The sequence below is a fragment of the Glandiceps talaboti genome, chromosome 7, assembly GCF_964340395.1.
Source record: "Glandiceps talaboti chromosome 7, keGlaTala1.1, whole genome shotgun sequence".
Classification (NCBI taxonomy): Eukaryota; Metazoa; Hemichordata; class Enteropneusta; family Spengelidae; genus Glandiceps; species Glandiceps talaboti.
In genome coordinates, this window is record NC_135555.1 from 15,342,506 (window position 1) to 15,362,703 (window position 20,198).

A 20,198-nucleotide genomic window follows, 5' to 3' on the forward strand; every position below is an offset into this window, starting at 1 on the left:
TATTGCTACATGATTGGGTTGCTACATTATTGGTAACAAAATGTGTGTTACTACATCATTAATTGTAACATAACACCTATTTTATCGTAGTTGCACAATTCTGGTGCAGCCGGCAGGTAGGGGTTTACTTACATACGTCACATGTGAAGCCAGTGTAACATCCTTCACACTGACATTGGAAAGCGGTGCAAAAATCTGGTGATTGGGTACAGGTGCCACCGTTATTACACGGGTTAGTTGCACATGGGTCGATGGCTGTTAAAAGTAAGAAGATGCAAGATATACAAATGTCTGTGCTTATCAGTTCATCTCTCCTTTAGGGATATGGAAATAAAGTCTTTCACCATGGTGTATTGTTCATTTGGAAACATCATGGCAATGACGTATATTCATTTGTTATTTCTGTTATTTCAATGATTAATAGTTCTGGTGATTCCGATGTGAAATGCACATACACACATCACAGTACACCTGAAATGAAATCATAGATTGAAAACTTTCTTTTCGTATACCTTTTTAATTCCTCGTTACAAATTACCTAATGGTCAACATAGCCAGTAAATTAAGTACGTTACCAAAGCGCCGGCATCATCCGTCCCTTTGGTTTGTGGCAGAGGTGAGAAGAGCCACAACGGTTGATATTTCAATGTCTATGCGGGTAACGGAGCTGAGCGTGAACAGAGACGACTTCGTTCAGTCGATGGACATCATGTTCTTTGACAAAAAGTTCAAATTCTGCTAAGTGACATATTGGAAAAGTTTGTCGTTTTTGACTCTGTATTGATCACTGAGCTATCGTACTATTATCCGATTCGGAAGTATATCTAGTACTAAGATCTGGGAACTTGAACAGTGTTGTGGACTTACCAATATTACAGTCTGGTCCCGTAAAGCAGAATGGACAGTAACACGTATATGCAGTACACGAATCTTGTATCGGCACACAGAATCCACCATTTTGACAGGGAGTGGGTTGACAGGGGTTCAGCACTGCAGATAGATTTAAAATATGTAGTTACTGAGTCGATATCGATCAACAACTGTGACCACACTGTGCGAAATTGAACTATTTATTTATTTTCATGATTTTTAACCATATACCAATTATGAGAAATTCATATGTCGTAATAAATGAACTATTATATGGTTTATCACTACACCAAATGCTACATATTCGCATACGAAAACGTTTGCATGTGTAGTAAATATCTAGTGGCATATCCTACTATTCAGACATATGCACACGTATTCTAAGAATTTGGAGTCGACGTATGTTCATAAGAATAGCATGAAAAACGATGAGAAGATGAACCACTTTTACACATAATATTCACAGCATATTCTCACCATGAATAGCTTAGCATACGCCTATGAATAGGATGTGAATACATGCCTTTTGATAGGAATATGGGCGTATTTTAACCATAATCAGGGCATATTCAGGGAATATGTAAACGTATTATTAACGTAAACTGATGAGAATACTATAGGCATACCCATATGAATATCTTTCATACCCGATGCATACATTTGCATAAATGATTACACAAACACGTTATTAATTAATAATTAGAATAATTTATTAAAGGAGTGTACTCCAGAGGTGATTATCTAAACCATTACAAAACAGAGAAGAAAAGAAATATGTGAAACAATTATCTATATCTAGTTGTCACTTGCTATTTATATGTAGGTAGATATATATATATATATATATATATCATATTGGAATATTGGAATGGGTCGGCTAGGTCCTACCTTTCTCTGAATAACTGATCTATTGTGTTTGCTAATCTATTCACACGAATGCTGTATTGTGACATCAAGTGTATACTCATAAATTCCCATTCAAGAAATAGTTGCTCATCAATGCAGCGACCTCTACGACAATCTCTTAAATCACTTCCTTTTCGTCAAGTTATTCATTCCTCACAAATAGTTGTACGCCCTCTTTTGATGATCAAAGGAGACATAAGCAATAGCCGGTAAAACAAAAGAATCAGAATAATATGATAAATGATAATGAGAGTGAACTATGCTATTTTGAAACTATCATAATTTGATAGTATTAATGTTTCGGTTGCATTGACACTGACCTCGATCAACTTCATACTGAAGAATTGAGTTCATTTAACTATAGTGAACTCTTAGCGGCCGTAATATATCGTCTACGATAATAAGCGATCAATTTCATTTATAGTTTAAGTTTTTTTTTTCTCACAAAAACAATACAAAAGTTCTTCGAAAATAGACAAATAATTAACAAGCCCTTCCTTCTCTTTAGTTACTGACATAAAATACCAATACTAACAATATCAAAGTTAAAGGCACTGACATGCCCAGAATTACAGCTAGTAAATTGGCTCAATGTGCAAACTTGGTGAAATGCACCATGGTTGTCTAGCACAACATGTGATTTATGTAAACTCTTGTAAAACTACATACACACTGGCAGTTTGGTCAGATATTTACATTATTGCCATATCTCTATATGCACATTATGGAAAATTAGTGAAACATTTACACGTAATTCAATACAATAAATTTAACAATATAACCTGAAGAGAGTGAAGACAAAATATGGGAAACACTAATAGTTTTCGCCTTAGACTTGAAGGGCACAAGCTGAGTTTATAAGTACTTCGGTGTAATTTTTTGCAGTATTGTACTTACTGAAGCACACTTAACCACCACCACCACTTGTGATTGACTGAACTCAAACATGGTTGTCATGATATAATTAAAAAAAATATCCGATGATTTCATTTATAATACGTAATGATGTAAAAACATGTTCAGGAAATCTGTACTATGTAATCAACTGTTCTAACGATGCCAGAAGACAATCGTAATGTCATGGGAAACGACATGCATTAATATTAACAATGCACTGGAATGTGGTTTGTTAAAGTATTTTCACTTGAGTAATATGCTTACAAACTCAGCTTGTGCCACTTTAAAACACCCTCCCTTCCCTCAAACTTTACCTAAATTTGTTCAAAGCATTTTAGGGCAAATTCAGTTTTACGGCCGGAGGGGGGGGGGGGTGGGCTAAGTCATCACTTTTACAAAGCAGATCGGTGGGACGGTTTGACTTATTCCGATATTGAGTTTTGCCTCTCCGAATCAAACTAAGCCCCAGGAGCAGTTATTAACCTTGTAAATTTGAAGAAAAAAATTCGTTCAGCTTTGCCGCAATTATGTAAGGTGCATTTACTTATGTACAATTATGAGGCAGGTTATAACCTTCCATTAATAGTTTATCTTTACACACACACACACACACACACACACACATACAAACGTACGCGCATGTGTAATAAATTGAAAACTGGATAGTGCCCAATAAACTCAAGTAAAAACGTTTGGCTAGAATTTGTCATGTACATCATTATGTCAGCAAATCTACAATGTATACAATATCGTTAAAATTGGGACAATAACATTGTGCTGTAGAATAATTTTTGAATTACTAAATAATTGAGGTGTTGAAGACCATATTCCAGTATTCTTTGGCTATTCAACACCATCGCCTTCGGTAATTATAAACACCCCATGACATACACTTGGAGATTGCTTTTAACGTTTTTTTGTTTTTTTTGTTTTTTTTAAAATAGTAATTGTTTTCATTTAGGGGTGGGGGCTTCTTTCGGAAGGGCTCACAAGGGGAAAAGTTTGTTTCAGTACAACACAAACAATTCCCGGCACATCTCCAGCCGTAAAAATGAACTCTCCCTTAACATGCAATTCATTGATTGTTCGTTTGCTACACAATGTCATCTAGTTCATCTTGTGTTACTTCCAAATTTCCCATTCCGATTCGTCGTCATCAGAACTCATATATAGCACTGTCTTATAAAATATTATTTTCTTCTTGGCCGATTAACTGTCAACCATCTCTGTAGTTTCTGCGAAGTAAAAGATGCCATAGTTTAATTATCTTTAGTATTAGTATTAGGAAAACAATAACAAGTTACACAAATACAACTTTTACTTACTTATCTAAGTGATGATTTTTAGGTAATTATTTTAAAACATATGAATTACATTTCCAGCAACAATTACGCGAGAAATGTACCCATATTATTTGGTAATATACTGTATCTATCCGAAACAAAGTGATATAGAAAAGTCCTACTAATGTCTGTGAAACACACTGAACGTACTTACAATGTAAACTATTTGTATATGTTCATGGTCGATTGAATAGGAGTGACTATATTTAGTCCTGAGTGCATGCAGTGTCATCCGATCCGATGTAACTGTATCGCACCAGTACTGATGAAGGTCAACACAGTCAGTATCACGTCAACACATGGCATTTTCAGTCAAAGTAAATGAATACATGTAAAACGCGCGCTATTTTTGTAAACGTTTCTTTTTTCTTGAAAGAATGATTACAAACTGTGAATACTGATGCTTTGTTTTAAATTTTTATGATGAGAGGTGTAAAAAGGTAAATAACTGTGACGTACCGAAACTCCTCTCAATATTTTTTTAGGGTCGAATCTTCTATCTTCTTATTCAGCAGGTTCAATCTGTATAATTTGCTGACGATAAATTCTCTTCTGAGTGTTTTCAACATCGTCCATCATTGTGGAGCCTACAGATAGTATATATAACACACTAATTACTATATGTAATAGCCGTGTATGTGTTAATTGCCTGTTCAAGAATCAACACATTTATACAATATATATAAACATGAAGTAAAGTAAGATTACAGTAATCTTTCATCAGTATTTTAAAGCCTTCAATCTCGAGGGAAACGGCTCTTTTAATTAACCCAATGTATATTGTTCCCAGGTTTCCGTTTCATTTTCCCTCCAGGATCTAGGAAGCACCGTTAACACTACACTTTTGAAGTGACCCGTTTTAATTGCACACAAAAGGAAAAACTCGTTTTTACCTATTTTATCAATATCTTGCAAAATACCAGCATATTTACCGGTCTTAGTAATTTTAGAGAAAATGTACTAAAATAAATAATTGATTTGTAAATGTTACGGAACTTTGTGAATTTGTTCTTTGTTTTTATAGTGTTCGTAAATATTGTACGACATCTCAAATAAATAAATAGAATTATAAAAATATATATATAAATAAACAAACAAATTATTTAATTAATTATTTTATTAATTAATTAATTAATTGATTGATTGATTAATTAATTAATTAATTAATTAATTAATTGAAACCAAAGCCTTGATACATTCGTAATTTGAGACTTCAAGTTATAAGATAACTAAGATAACTTTTTTAAATATTCGTTAAGTTTATTAAATTAATCGATCAACAGATTGGTCTATTGATTGATCTAATTGATTGATTGATTAATTGACTGACTGATCGATTCAGTATCCACAAAATACACATTCAACTACCAAGTGGTCCTAATGACTTAAACATCCACATATACCACCTCCTCATCACAGTGTAACTGATCCTTTTAACAACCTCCAAATAGCAAACACTGTCTCCTGTGTCTACATCTAGTAGTTCTATCAACCTACTCGTACAGATATATACACATCCATCTTAAAAGACTTTACAATTGATTGATTAATTGGTTAATTAATTGGTTAATTAATTAATAATTAATTAATTAATCAAATAAGTAAGTATGTAAGTAAGTAAGTAAGTAAGCAAGTAATTAACTACTTGGTTGATGATTGAACTAAAATATAGTGAAAGCGTATGTTCACCAAATTCCATACATGTCTATGTTATACGAGATCACTAGATTAATAAAGTGTGCCAGTTTACTAACGGGATTGATTTCAACATCAGATACACATATGTTGTATTCCCGCCTTTTCCCAAGTTTTTGCTTTAATACATCAGTTAATGAATATTCAGAAGACATGCATATGCACTATCAGGAGTAAGGTCACGAAAGAGCAAAGTATGCTATACTTTTGTTACACGTCACTCACTTCTATTGTATACGTTCTTCATTTTTCTCAGTCAATGTTACATGATTTAGATAAAATCCAATCATGGAAATGTGCATAAAAAGTGTCGTGAAAACGGAGACACAATGTATGAACTTCACTTCTGTGTAATTAACCATTTCAAGCATTTTCAGTCAGTCTGCTGTTATGGAATACATATACACAATGTAATGACAATGGTACAAAATATTTTTTATCAATTCACTAAAAGAATTTTGTCAACTTACCTACGTGTCTCTCGTTCCTCTATGTCTTCATATGGCAATCGGCACACGGCAGCATTGACAGTGCCATCTTAGCTATATCTACCAAACCAGTTACTAGGATGAATACCTCTGTGATTCTCTCGAAGATCATGAGCGTTCTATCGTTCCGATGATAATACGTTGAAATTGGCGCGACTACACATAAAAAAGACACCTTAACTTAAGCTGCATTATTGTATGATTACCCCATACTGGCATGAACGACCACGCAATCCGTGTAATTGGAACAAACATGTTTAGACGGCTGGGCGGCCCTTCTCAATTTCAAGGAATTTAGAGCACAAAAATTGCGCCAAAAGTCGTTGACCCATTTTAGCCATCAACGTCGCTGAACTTTGAAAATTATATAACTAAACTGTGGTTGACTTGCCGATTTGCTTAACATTGAAATGATCAAAAGTCGTGAACAATACATCAAGAGAAGTATGATTAACTAATCCATACTGAATTTGCTAGCTTTATACTAAGAGTGAGTTATAATATCAATGCTACACTGATGTAATGCCAAGATGAGTAAATGTGAGGTCTCGGGGCGGGCAACTCCCATAGACGGCTATACGGGGAGGGTCCGCGCGAAAGGGGTCGTTTTTTATGCTGATTGGTATCAGAAAGGGTATACTTTTCATGAAGTGTTGGTATCAGAAAGGGTCTGTAAATTAGACTATGTGTTTCAGCCAGTTTTTCTTCCTTGAAAAACTTCTCTCGTCGTTCATGCCACTTCAGATCTAGGGCCACCTTCCCCTGAAAACCCCTGGTTTTAGTCACGTACAGCTAGCATGCAATATTCCTGCAAGTGCAACCATAACCAGACACTCGAGTGTGTCCCCAGCAAAACATCCAAAAATCCAAGAACCGGACCATAATGATCATAATCAACATATAGATGATGATGATGGGGTTATCAGATTTGTAGTCCCACCATCAACACAAGACAACAGAGTGAGTGCTAGTGGACTGAGACGGTCACAGCGAACAGTTCGATTGTACTTAGAATTAAAATGGTATCAGAAAGGGTATCCTTTTTTGCATAAAAGTGGTATCACAACAGTTTGGGTTTTAATGCTTTTGAGGAGCCCCCCCCCCCCCGTAATGTTACCCATGGAGTTGCCCCCCCCCCGGGGGTGAGGTCGCAACACAATATTGACTTTGAACTTAAATTTCACTCATTGTCATCGTAGTTGTTTGTAGTTTTTGGCTCTTTGGTTTTAACTTCTCGACAGATATCCTCTAAATATACACGTAAATAGATTAAATGACTGAATGTGGTGCTGGCATAAAACTAGCATATTCAGATACTGACGGGACTATCATAATGATGTAGAATAGCATAACCATTTACAAATTAAACGTCGAGGTATGCAGAGTGTCGACTTCAATTGATCGCAAGAAAATTAGAAACCACACAAGCCTACATAAAAAGATTATTGGGGCAATTTATTTGTAGTAGATTAATCAGTAAACAAATAATCTACAAGTATGATATTGTTAGCTTAATAGTAGAAATGATGGATGGGGAACCATGTCATTAACCACACAGAATCGAATTTCTGACCTTTGGAAAGGAAGGGTTACTGTCTAGAAAAACACATGTTCTCTTCCCTGCTACCAGATAGCTTTGGTGATATTTAGGTCATTCAGCTATATGTGGTGATGTGTGAAAGAATTTACAAGTTGGCAAATGTAGGACAACATTGATATAGCGGTAAGACCGTGACACATGGATATGATGATTGTGGACAGCAAAGAAAAGAACACGGCAAAAGAAAGGAGTATGACAATAAATATGTTATAGCCTTTTTGGTTTCGATCAATACATTTCACATAGATCATTTCTTTATCAAAATTTGTGTTTTAATGTTCGTCGGCGCTTAAAATGGTCCGACAATATGAATTGCTTGGGAGTTTACATTGAATGGCCGACAATTCTGCTACTATTTGTATAATTGTTCATGAAACTTTAGCTTTGTAACAGTATGAATAGTGATGGATGGACAAATGGATTGATCATAGATCATTATACATTGGTCTCTGTACAAAGTATATGATAAACTGCAGTGTAGTCGTGTAACACAATCCAGTTTCGTAGAACGCATGCGTATTGACATCGATTCATCTCCAATTTATAAGATGATGTGATCAAAAGAAGCTAACTTTATAGTTAGTTGCAACATATTGTGTACGATACCCCAACTCACGTATTCAACAACATGAAAACATCTCTTACCCAAGGTGTCATGCGTAATAAAGTTTTAACAATCAGATATAATAACCATTGTCAAATGTTTTGGTTTTGGTGTTAGCTAGCCTAAAAGCCCTGCACTGGGGACTTTGTGTGGGACACATCAAGATCTCAAAATGTCTTAAAATCTGATGAAATTGTGTGCAAATTTAACAATTACACGATAGATGCACAAAGCATTTTTTTACAATATGCACTTCAGCTATTGTGATATTTAGGATATCAATGGAAGCAGGTACAAAACCCGACTTTATCTTTACTCTTCTAAACTTTTGGAAACGAAATTGTATCAAAATATGATATTTACAATTCACCATTCCTAATGCTATGCTTTCATCACAGAATCTATATATTTACGGTCTCATGATTCTATTTCCACCCATAAAACAAAAATAAGTCAGTTAAAGCTTAGTCAGTACATTCTTGTTGTTAGTCGAATAAAACGATGTAAGAACAGTGCAGTTGAAAATGCAAATAAATTCAAAGATGGAAGTCAGTCTGCAAAACTTAATGGACAATAATTGTTTTCAAACAAAACATGATTATTAGGACTGGAATCTGTGTTCGCCCTAAATGCGAGTTAAACTTTGTATATCCTAGGTATCTATATTCGGTCACATTCTATTTTACAGCATAACGATCAGGAACTACAGTGCAGGTTTATTTGAAGTCAATGAGCACTTCGTTGTTTTTTTTTAAATACCTGGTGTTTGTCGTTTAGGCTATTTTTCATCCAATTCTTTATTGTAGAAATATTGTTGTAACTTTGTTAAAAATAAAGATATTGACTCCAAATTTTCCGAGTTTGTCCCTTTAATATTCCTCGTAACATTAAAAACATTAAAGGATAGTTTGTTTACATTATGATGAAATTTGACACCTGCATATATTATTATATCATATTTTTCATATTTTCCTGTACAAGGCAATTTTGATTTTTTTACAATTTGTTTTTACAGTTGTCATCATAAATTTTGTTTTGTGTGTACCCCGTTTTCAACAAAACAGTGCTAATTGCCTGTCTCAGTAACATAAACCCCTCTAAGGAGTTTCTTTCTCGTCCTTCATATCAATTATCAAATAACACAAACTCGAATTCCCTAGCACTTGTAATAAGCTTGAAAGCGTAAAATGAAGAAACGTTCAAAATGGTCAATAAAGGAGAAAAGGCAAAAACGCAAGCTGCGAACTAGAGTGTTTTTTTTCAACAGGGGACACATCATAGCTCACCTTAGTTTTGGAGCCTTCATGTAGCTTAATTTGTATCGAACCGCATGCTAGTTCTTTGATATCCAAGAGAGTAGGTTAAACTAACGGAATTGATACAAGCTCAACTTGACAAAATATTTTCACATTTTATGGTATTGTTAGGCAAATACTTTATGACAGGCCTGAAAGCAGGGAATTGTACTTAGAATTCACACCACTTAATCGGAATAACATGCAATTTGCCAATTGGGTCGACATTGATAATATTACATAATTTACTGACTACGTACGACTACGAATTCAAAAAAAGATCCCTGCCCCCGTACTCCCAGTCATGGATGCGATCAATGAAAATGTGAAGTGTAAACACGCAATCGTAATCTCTTGTTTAGGGTTTCAATTATGTAGCTAAAACTGTCAAGTTGTTGTCTTTAGCTTTGTACCAAAACAGGACCGTCGTTAAGAGTCCGTTTTATAATGTATCGACCAAGATAATCATACACTTGGGATTGTGGCAGATGATAGGTTGAGAGACAAGTTGATGAACCTACACACATAGCTTACAAGGTCACAAATAAGTCTCAGACCAAGCAAAGGAATGTGTTCGATACATCTGAAGTAGAAAGGTCGTTTTTCAAATAATTTATTGTGGGTTTTTTTACGAATCTAAGTACATTTGATAAAAAATTCTAGACTTGACACTCTTTTATCTTGTGTGTAAACAGTGCAAAACGTGACACACAATTGTACAAACACATGCGAGAGCGCGCGCGCGCGCGCACACACACACACACATATATATATAATATATATATATATATATATATATATATATATATATATATATATATATAACTCGGTGAGTATATATATATATATATAATAATAATAATAATAATAATTAGTAGTAGTAGTTATTATCATTATTATTATTATTATTATTATTATTATCATTATTATTATTAATAATAATAATATTATTATTATTATTATTATCATTATTATTATTAAAAAGGAACGGTTTATGGAGCGCGGCAATATAGTCCTGCTGAGTAACAGATAGGGCATTTCATTTGGGAGTTTATTACATGTAAAAGTGGCGTGAATTGTAATGTCTATATTGAATTCTGGTCGAGTCCACAAAATTCATACGCCTTTGACACATCTCTGCAAGTCGATAGCTTTGCAATGTGCAATGGAATTTTTACCACTCACTGCACTCTATTCAGCCACGGAAACTCATTAATCAATTCAATGAATATTCGCACATAACAATCAAGAACGCATGCGCGTTTCAGAAGCGCGCCCAGCGTATCGAGGTAAATTACCATTCTATTGGAACGAACGAGCCTGATCGAACTGTGCTTTACACATATGCAGGAAAAAAATAAACCTACCATGCTGAAGATAACGTCTACAAGAATCTCCTATTCATTGAAATGTGATAAATTGGTAAGTGTTATTTAATAATCTGAAATATGAAGTTGTATTTATACAGCTATGTAGCTAACGATAGTCTCATTGTTAATATTTCACATGCAATACTTTTACGTTGTTACTATCCGTAATTATTCATGTGTTAGCTTCCCGCTCCAAAACTCAAAAAAGACTGCAGACTTCAGATTCCTTTGCCAATTATCATTGACCACGATGGAAATCAGAGCCTAGAGTGTGATTTTGCATTCGATTAGTTAATTGGTATGTAACATCAAATTGTGCAAGGTCGAGTCCTCTTGAATTTGTGAATTGTATAACTTGTACTTTCTTTACTAATGACATTCACCAGGAAATCGCCATATAAATTGAAAGTAAACACATTTTCTCTATGTTTTTACCAAAGCCGCGGCTGGTCTGATACTTCATGTTTGTCTTTTTAAAAATGATTGCGTATGAAATGTGTTGAACGCATGTACATCCTCAGTTCCGATCAGAATGTTGGCGCGAAAAGCTAACGTGTGAATGAGCTTGCACATCGATCAGAAACACGACATCTTGCATGTCTCTCTATTCGGAATGGCCGACAGCCAATCATTGGTAGCCACTAGTGAACACGGTGAAATGAATGCGTGTAGGTTACGCCTCTTTCGGAGTCATGTTGATGTCATTTGATGACACGATTCTCAACAATACCCTAAGGCGGGAAACGCATTTGTCAAGTAATTCAATCTGACTTTCTCAGTACCAAACAATAGCTTATAATGTCAGGTTTTATGACTTCTGTCGAAGTAGAGTTGACTCCGATCCCTGGTCCCGGTAATGTCACATGAGAAATAAAATTTCCCGCGGTTCGAAGTAAATAGCCTTGGTGTGACTTAACTACAGCACAGGTCAATTCAATTGGAAGCAAGCTTGCATACATGTAGGTGTTCTCTGCAAACCCAGTGGTATTTAAATGAAAATATGTGGACGATGATTTGTGCATCCACTTTCAATTTTCGAAATATTTAGTATTTGGTTTGTATTTTATTTACCTTTTTAACATTTTTCTTAAATCCCAGTCTAGTTCAGTATAGAAATACCACAGTCTATAATTTAATTAATGAAGATGTCAGTAGGTCTAATGTTGAAATAACTTTGCGTAAGGAGTGTAAATTATATATACATCATGACGTGTTTTGGTCTACGTCATTCTAGGACAATTAGCATTGGTAGATGACAAGCATTTCTGATATAAATATACAGTAGCTGCAACTGAAATGAAATCGAACTTGTACCCAATGACTAGGGGTATCTCATCACTCCACACACGTGCATGATCGTGTACATTAAAACATGTATCTATCAAACAACCCGGACTAAGTCATCAGAATGAGGGCCCCGAGTATAAGATACCGTAGATAATGCACCACAGGACTATTCATTGTTTGTGGTCATCTTTCATTTTAATCACAACCGAATAATTTTTAGAAGAATGTAATGAAGGAGGATTAATGTAAAGAATTGTTTGTACATTTCCCTCCAAGTAATCAATAGAAAGGTCATGTTTTGAAACGAAATATTCACTGTATTATTTTTACTTTATCATTTATAGGGTGCCAACCTGAACCTCTGACGAAGCAATCGTGATCTGACAGACCAGACAAGCATGTGACGTATGTGACCTTGTGAAAACCCTGGGTCAGGAATACATTAACTTCATTAAAGGAGGCAGCAATGGGAATATCCTTGTAAGTGACAAAGTTCATTTTTCCGACAAGAAATACATATACGATACATATGCACAGTATCAGTTTCTCCAACTCGAATTACATACACAGGACAGAAGGGCATCATGATTTCACATGTCAACACAACTATAACAACTAATATATAAATCTGATATTGCCATATGTCGGTCAGGCATCGTCAGCTTTCTCGTATACATTTGTTCGTGAACCTCACACATAAGAGAAGACAATTCAAAATTCAAAGATGCAGTATGTTATACACAATATATATATATATATATATATATATATATATATATATATATATATATATATATATATATATATATATATATATATATATATATATATATATATATATATATATATATATATATATATATATAGGAAGTCAGTGGTAAGATTTGTCCGTAGTACAGTGCTCGATACGTCTGCACGCAGAGCGGAGTATATGTTGAGGGTAGAAGAAAATCAAGTCGGGTTTTTCGTCTCTACAAGCCTGTTTCGTGAGTAAATCACTCGTCAGGAGATGTTGATGTACATCAACATCTCCTGACGAGTGATTTACTCACGAAACAGGCTTGTAGAGACGAAAAACCCGACTTGATTTTCTTCTACCCTCAACATATATATATGTATATATATATATATATATATATATATATATATATATATATATATATATATATATATATATATATATATATATATATATATATATATATATATATGTATACACATTGTGTGCATGTGTGTTTGTGAGCGAATTAAGATATAGGTCAAAAGATTTATACTTTTCACTTTTTCAAACAGATTTTTTTGCAGAAGGACTTGATGTGTGCTTTGGCAAGGTCATCTATATCGTGATATTATTATAAAACTACATCACGAGGTCATACGAAGGACATCTTTGTAGCCATTTTACAGAGTTGCATGACCTACATAGATAGGTCAATGGTCTGTATACTGTTAATACTATTTATTTACATGGTCCAACAATTACTATAACGTCCCAGGCGAAAAGTTACAAAGTGCGTTTAATATGAATATTGTTAAGGAAAAAAACTGAAAAAGTGTGTCTCAGTGTCTCAGAAACAAAAGACTCATTAGGAATATAATGTATGTGACTTTATTCTGTTGTTTGGTTGTATTGTGTGCACTATGGTTGTTGCATTGTACCTCATTGTATCCCTGTAGCTGTTTAATATGGCAAACGGTGGTTACTAGCTGTGACTTTCACTGAGGGGTCAACGGTCGGTACTGTGTTTCAGTCTAGTGATGAGGATGGTTGTTGTGTTGTATATTGTGTGCACTATGGCTGTTGCATTATACCTCATAGTATCCCTGTAGCTGTTTTAAATGGCAAACAGTGGTTACTAGCTGTGACTTTCACTGAGGGGTCAACGGTCGGTACTGTGTTTCAGTCTAGTGATGAGGATGGTTGTTGTGTTGTATATTGTGTGCACTATGGCTGTTGCATTGTACCTCATAGTATCCCTGTAGCTGTTTTAAATGGCAAACGGTGGTTACTAGCTGTGACTTTCACTGAGGGGTCAACGGTCGGTACTGTGTTTCAGTCTAGTGATGAGGATGGTTGTTGTGTTGTATATTGTGTGCACTATATAGCTGTTGCATTGTACCTCATAGTATCCCTGTAGCTGTTTTAAATGGCAAACGGTGGTTACTAGCTGTGACTTTCACTGAGGGGTCAACGGTCGGTACTGTGTTTCAGTCTAGTGATGAGGATGGTTGTTGTGTTGTATATTGTGTGCACTATGGCTGTTGCATTGTACCTCATAGTATCCCTATAGCTGTTTTAAATGGCAAACGGTGGTTACTAGCTGTGACTTTCACTGAGGGGTCAACGGTCGGTACTGTGTTTCAGTCTAGTGATGAGGATGGTTGTTGTGTTGTATATTGTGTGCACTATGGCTGTTGCATTGTACCTCATAGTATCCCTGTAGCTGTTTTAAATGGCAAACGGTGGTTACTAGCTGTGACTTTCACTGAGGGGTCAACGGTCGGTACTGTGTTTCAGTCTAGTGATGAGGATGGTTGTTGTGTTGTATATTGTGTGCACTATGGCTGTTGCATTGTACCTCATAGTATCCCTGTAGCTGTTTTAAATGGCAAACGGTGGTTACTAGCTGTGACTTTCACTGAGGGGTCAACGGTCGGTACTGTGTTTCAGTCTAGTGATGAGGATGGTTGTTGTGTTGTATATTGTGTGCACTATGGCTGTTGCATTGTACCTCATATAGTATCCCTGTAGCTGTTTTAAATGGCAAACGGTGGTTACTAGCTGTGACTTTCACTGAGGGGTCAACGGTCGGTACTGTGTTTCAGTCTAGTGATGAGGATGGTTGTTGTGTTGTATATTGTGTGCACTATGGCTGTTGCATTGTACCTCATAGTATCCCTGTAGCTGTTTTAAATGGCAAACGGTGGTTACTAGCTGTGACTTTCACTGAGGGGTCAACGGTCGGTACTGTGTTTCAGTCTAGTGATGAGGATGGTTGTTGTGTTGTATATTGTGTGCACTATGGCTGTTGCATTGTACCTCATAGTATCCCTGTAGCTGTTTTAAATGGCAAACGGTGGTTACTAGCTGTGACTTTCACTGAGGGGTCAACGGTCAGTACTGTGTTTCAGTCTAGTGATGAGGATGCATGGTTGTTGTGTTGTATATTGTGTGCACTATGGCTGTTGCATTGTACCTCATAGTATCCCTGTAGCTGTTTTAAATGGCAAACGGTGGTTACTAGCTGTGACTTTCACTGAGGGGTCAACGGTCGGTACTGTGTTTCAGTCTAGTGATGAGGATGGTTGTTGTGTTGTATATTGTGTGCACTAAGGCTGTTGCATTGTACCTCATAGTATCCCTGTAGCTGTTTTAAATGGCAAACGGTGGTTACTAGCTGTGACTTTCACTGAGGGGTCAACGGTCGGTACTGTGTTTCAGTCTAGTGATGAGGATGGTTGTTGTGCTGTATATTGTGTGCACTATGGCTGTTGCATTGTACCTCATAGTATCCCTGTAGCTGTTTTAAATGGCAAACGGTGGTTACTAGCTGTGACTTTCACTGAGGGGTCAACGGTCGGTACTGTGTTTCAGTCTAGTGATGAGGATGGTTGTTGTGTTGTATATTGTGTGCACTATGGCTATTGCATTGTACCTCATAGTATCCCTGTAGCTGTTTTAAATGGCAAACGGTGGTTACTAGCTGTGACTTTCACTGAGGGGTCAACGGTCGGTACTGTGTTTCAGTCTAGTGATGAGGATGGTTGTTGTGTTGTATATTGTGTGCACTATGGCTGTTGCATTGTACCTCATAGTATCCCTGTAGCTGTTTTAATTGGCAAACAGAATTACAATAGACAAAAACTGATACCACAAATTACATATTTGAATTAAGCCACTGTTCATATAAAAATCACCTAAATTTTTATTATTTGTTTCGTTTCAATTCGTTTCGTTTTGATGCAGCGATTGCCATAAATCCTGTCATCCACTTTAACCAAGTCTCAGCTAGTCTGTGTCAGACATAAGCTGGTGACAAATCACTGTCATCCATTTTAACCAGGTCTCAGCTAGTCTGTGTCAGACATAAGCTGGTGACAAATCACTGTCATCCATTTTAACCAGGTCTCAGCTAGTCTGTGTCAGACATAAGCTGGTGACAAATCACTGTCATCCATTTTAACCAAGTCTCAGCTAGTCTGTGTCAGACATAAGCTGGTGACAAATCACTGTCATCCATTTTAACCAAGTCCCTGCTAGTCTGTGTCAGACATAAGCTGTGACAAATCATTGTCATCCATTTTAACCAAGTCTCAGCTAGTCTGTGTCAGACATAAGCTGGTGACAAATCACTGGCATCCATTTTAACCAAGTCTCAGCTAGTCTGTGTCAGACATAAGCTGGTGACAAATCGCTGTCATCCATTTTAACCAAGTCTCAGCTAGTCTGTGTCAGACATAAGCTGGTGACAAATCACTGTCATCCATTTTAACCAAGTCTCAGCTAGTCTGTGTCAGACATAAGCTGGTGACAAATCACTGTCATCCATTTTAACCAAGTCTCAGCTAGTCTGTGTCAGACATAAGCTGGTGACAAATCATTGTCATCCATTTTAACCAAGTCTCAGCTAGTCTGTGTCAGACAAAAGCTGTGACAAATCAATGTCATCCATTTTAACCAAGTCTCAGCTAGTCTGTGTCAGACATAAGCTGGTGACAAATCATTGTCATCCATTTTAACCAAGTCTCAGCTAGTCTGTGTCAGACAAAAGCTGTGACAAATCAATGTCATCCATTTTAACCAAGTCTCAGCTAGTCTGTGTCAGACATAAGCTGGTGACAAATCACTGTCGTCCATTTTAACCAAGTCTCAGCTAGTCTGTGTCAGACATAAGCTGGTGACAAATCACTGTCATCCATTTTAACCAAGTCCCTGCTAGTCTGTGTCAGACATAAGCTGGTGACAAATCATTGTCATCCATTTTAACCAAGTCTCAGCTAGTCTGTGTCAGACAAAAGCTGTGACAAATCAATGTCATCCATTTTAACCAAGTCTCAGCTAGTCTGTGTCAGACATAAGCTGTGACAAATCATTGTCATCCTTTTTTACCAAGTCTCAGCTAGTCTGTGTTAGACATAAGTTGGTGACAAACCATTGTCGTCCACTGCCATCCATTTATCTAAGACAGGTAACACCTCTGTGAGGATGGCCACACAACTCAGACCTTTTAAATATGTACTGTGTAGGGAGAATCAATAAAGAGGGTTTTGTGGTGTGAGGGTCAGCAATCTCTAATAGTTTGGCCACACAACTCAGACCTTTTAAATATGTACTGTGTAGGGATAGAAAGTAAAGAGGGTTTTGTGGTGTGATGGTCAGCAATCTCTAATACTTTGGCCACACAACTCAGAACTTTAAAATAGGTACTGTGTAGGGATAATTTAGTGTAGAGGTACTGTGGTGTGACGGTCAGCAATCTCCATGAGGATGGCCACACAACTCAGACCTTTTAAATATGTACTGTGTAGGGATAGAAAGTAAAGAGGGTTTTGTGGTGTGACGGTCAGCAATCTCTAATACTTTGGCCACACAACTCAGAACTTTAAAGTATGTACTGCGTAGGAATAATTTAGTGTAGAGGTACTGTGGTGTGACGGTCAACAATCTCTATAAGGATGGCCACACAACTCAGAACTTTAAAACATGTACTGTGTAGGGAGAAACAATAAAGAGGGTTTTGTGGTGTGAGGGTCGCGATATCAGCAATCTCTAATAGTTTGGCCACACAACTCAGACCTGTGAAATATGTAATGTGTAGGAATAATTCAGTTTAGAGGTACTGTGGTGTGAGGGTCAACAATCTCTATGAGGATGGCCACACAACTAAGACCTTTTAAATATGTACTGCGAAGGGATAAAAAGTAAAGAGGGTTTTGTGGTGTGAGGGTCAGCAATCTCTAATAGTTTGGCCACACAACTCAGAACATTTAAATATGTACTGTGTAGGGATAATTTAGTGTAGCGGTACTGTGGTGTGACGGTCAGCAATCTCTATGAGGATGGCCACACAACTCAGACCTTTTAAATATGTACTGTGTAGGGATAAAAGTAAAGAGGGTTTTGTGGTGTGAGGGTCAGCAATCTCTAATAGTTTGGCCACACAACTCAGACCTGTAAAATATGTACTGTGTATAGGGATATAAAGTGTAGAGGGTTTTGTGGTGTGTTTGTGTCAGACATAAGCTGTTGACAGATCACCATCATCAATTTTAACCAAGTGTCAGGTAGTATTTGTCAGACACATAATGTTGTTCTATTCTACCATACCTCATAGTATATGTAGTTATTTGAAGTGGCAATTTGCATCAAATATGTGACCTCCACGAATAGGTTAACTGTCAGTATGAGTGTGTTTCAATGTAGTGATCTCTTGGTTCTATTAATAATGTATGGGGTAATGTTACTGTGCGGAATAGTATATCTCCAGAGAGCTAACATACATTCAAGGTCAGTCCAGTGGATAGCACACATTGCTACAGTCCTTGTATAAATATACTCTGAAGAGAAAAATAGAGAAGTACATTTGTTCTACAACTGGATTTGAGAACAATGCACATCTCCTCAAATTGTCAAAAGCTTAAAAACATTCTTTTCCGCTAATATACAACCATTCGTTACATAATGGTTTTCAATTCGACTTGAAACAGTTTATATTTAACTGGTCAATACCAAATGTCTTGATATACAAAAGATTGCCACCTTATTTACATGTCAAGCACGGGTCAATACCAAATGTCTTGATAAACAAGAGAATGCCATCTTATTTACATGTCATATTAATTTAAGCACTAGTCAATACCAAATGTTTTGATATACAAAAGATTTCCATCTTATTTACATATCATATTCATTTTAGCAATCACCCTTTATTGTTTTCTCTTTATTATAGACCTTGAGGAGCATGGTGATGTTACTCATAAGGGAACTAGGTGAAAATGCATAAGCAACGGTCATAGACCTTGACAACAGTTCCAAAGTGTAGATGAACGACGAAGACGAGATGGAATAAACATTGAATTCTCTATTTTCTCTTGTTTAACCAATGTCTGTGTCACACACAAGCTAATCACATTGACGTCCATTCTGCTAACCGAATATCGGCTTATATATGTCATGCACACAATGTACATTGTGTATTGTTAGTATGCACACTACGAAATTTCGTGATAGATCTTAATAGTTGTTACAGATGGATATAATTTCTATATTTTCACCATTACAGTTGCTCTAAAATATGCCCATCAAACGAACACTATTGTTGCCTGGCCCTAGTGTTCCTCTTTGATTTGTCAACATTTTATGAAAAAAAATTGAGTTATTAAAACAGTTTTGCTTATCATAAATAAAATGTATAGGTCGTCCTTGTTACAACCATATATGTAACACATTGCTATTTTTATTTACAATGATATACACATTGCTATTTGTATATTCACAAAGACACAATTACGAAATTTGAAGCTACAACATTGCACTTTTTGACTTTCTGCGATAATATCTATATTCGTCTGAAAGTTTAACATTTTGAATAAAAGATTAGGGAGAGCCTTCCCCGACAAAGAGATTTTTATATGATAACAATCTAAAATCGGACATTTAATAAAAAACTTAAAGATAAAGATATTGAGAGAGGGCTTCCCACAACGAAGCGTTTCTATCTAATATTATCGACAATATCAGCTAAATATCTAACATTTTGAATATCTTTTTGACTGACTACTCAGATGAGGGAGGGCTTTTCCCGACCGACAAAGCGTTTTTATTCGACAGTATCGTCTAAAA

General features: G+C 36.1%; 1 protein-coding gene and 1 long non-coding RNA gene across 2 annotated transcripts in view; both read right to left on the bottom strand.

Moving 5' to 3' along the window:
* The window catches only part of LOC144437625 (uncharacterized), a 53,955-nt gene that overhangs the window by 16,558 nt on the left and 17,199 nt on the right, over positions 1–20,198 (bottom strand). Inside the window, exons 18-19 of the mRNA XM_078126605.1 lie at positions 868–990; positions 133–255 (exon numbers count right to left, since the gene is read on the bottom strand). Coding sequence (XP_077982731.1) covers positions 133–255; positions 868–990 — 246 coding nt within the window. The remainder of the gene's footprint in view (positions 1–132; positions 256–867; positions 991–20,198) is intronic.
* Positions 3,084–6,346, bottom strand: LOC144438278 (uncharacterized). Its single transcript, XR_013481036.1, has 3 exons — positions 6,182–6,346; positions 4,476–4,603; positions 3,084–3,899 (listed from the first exon to the last, which is right to left on the bottom strand). It is a non-coding gene; the product is annotated as an uncharacterized LOC144438278 (long non-coding RNA).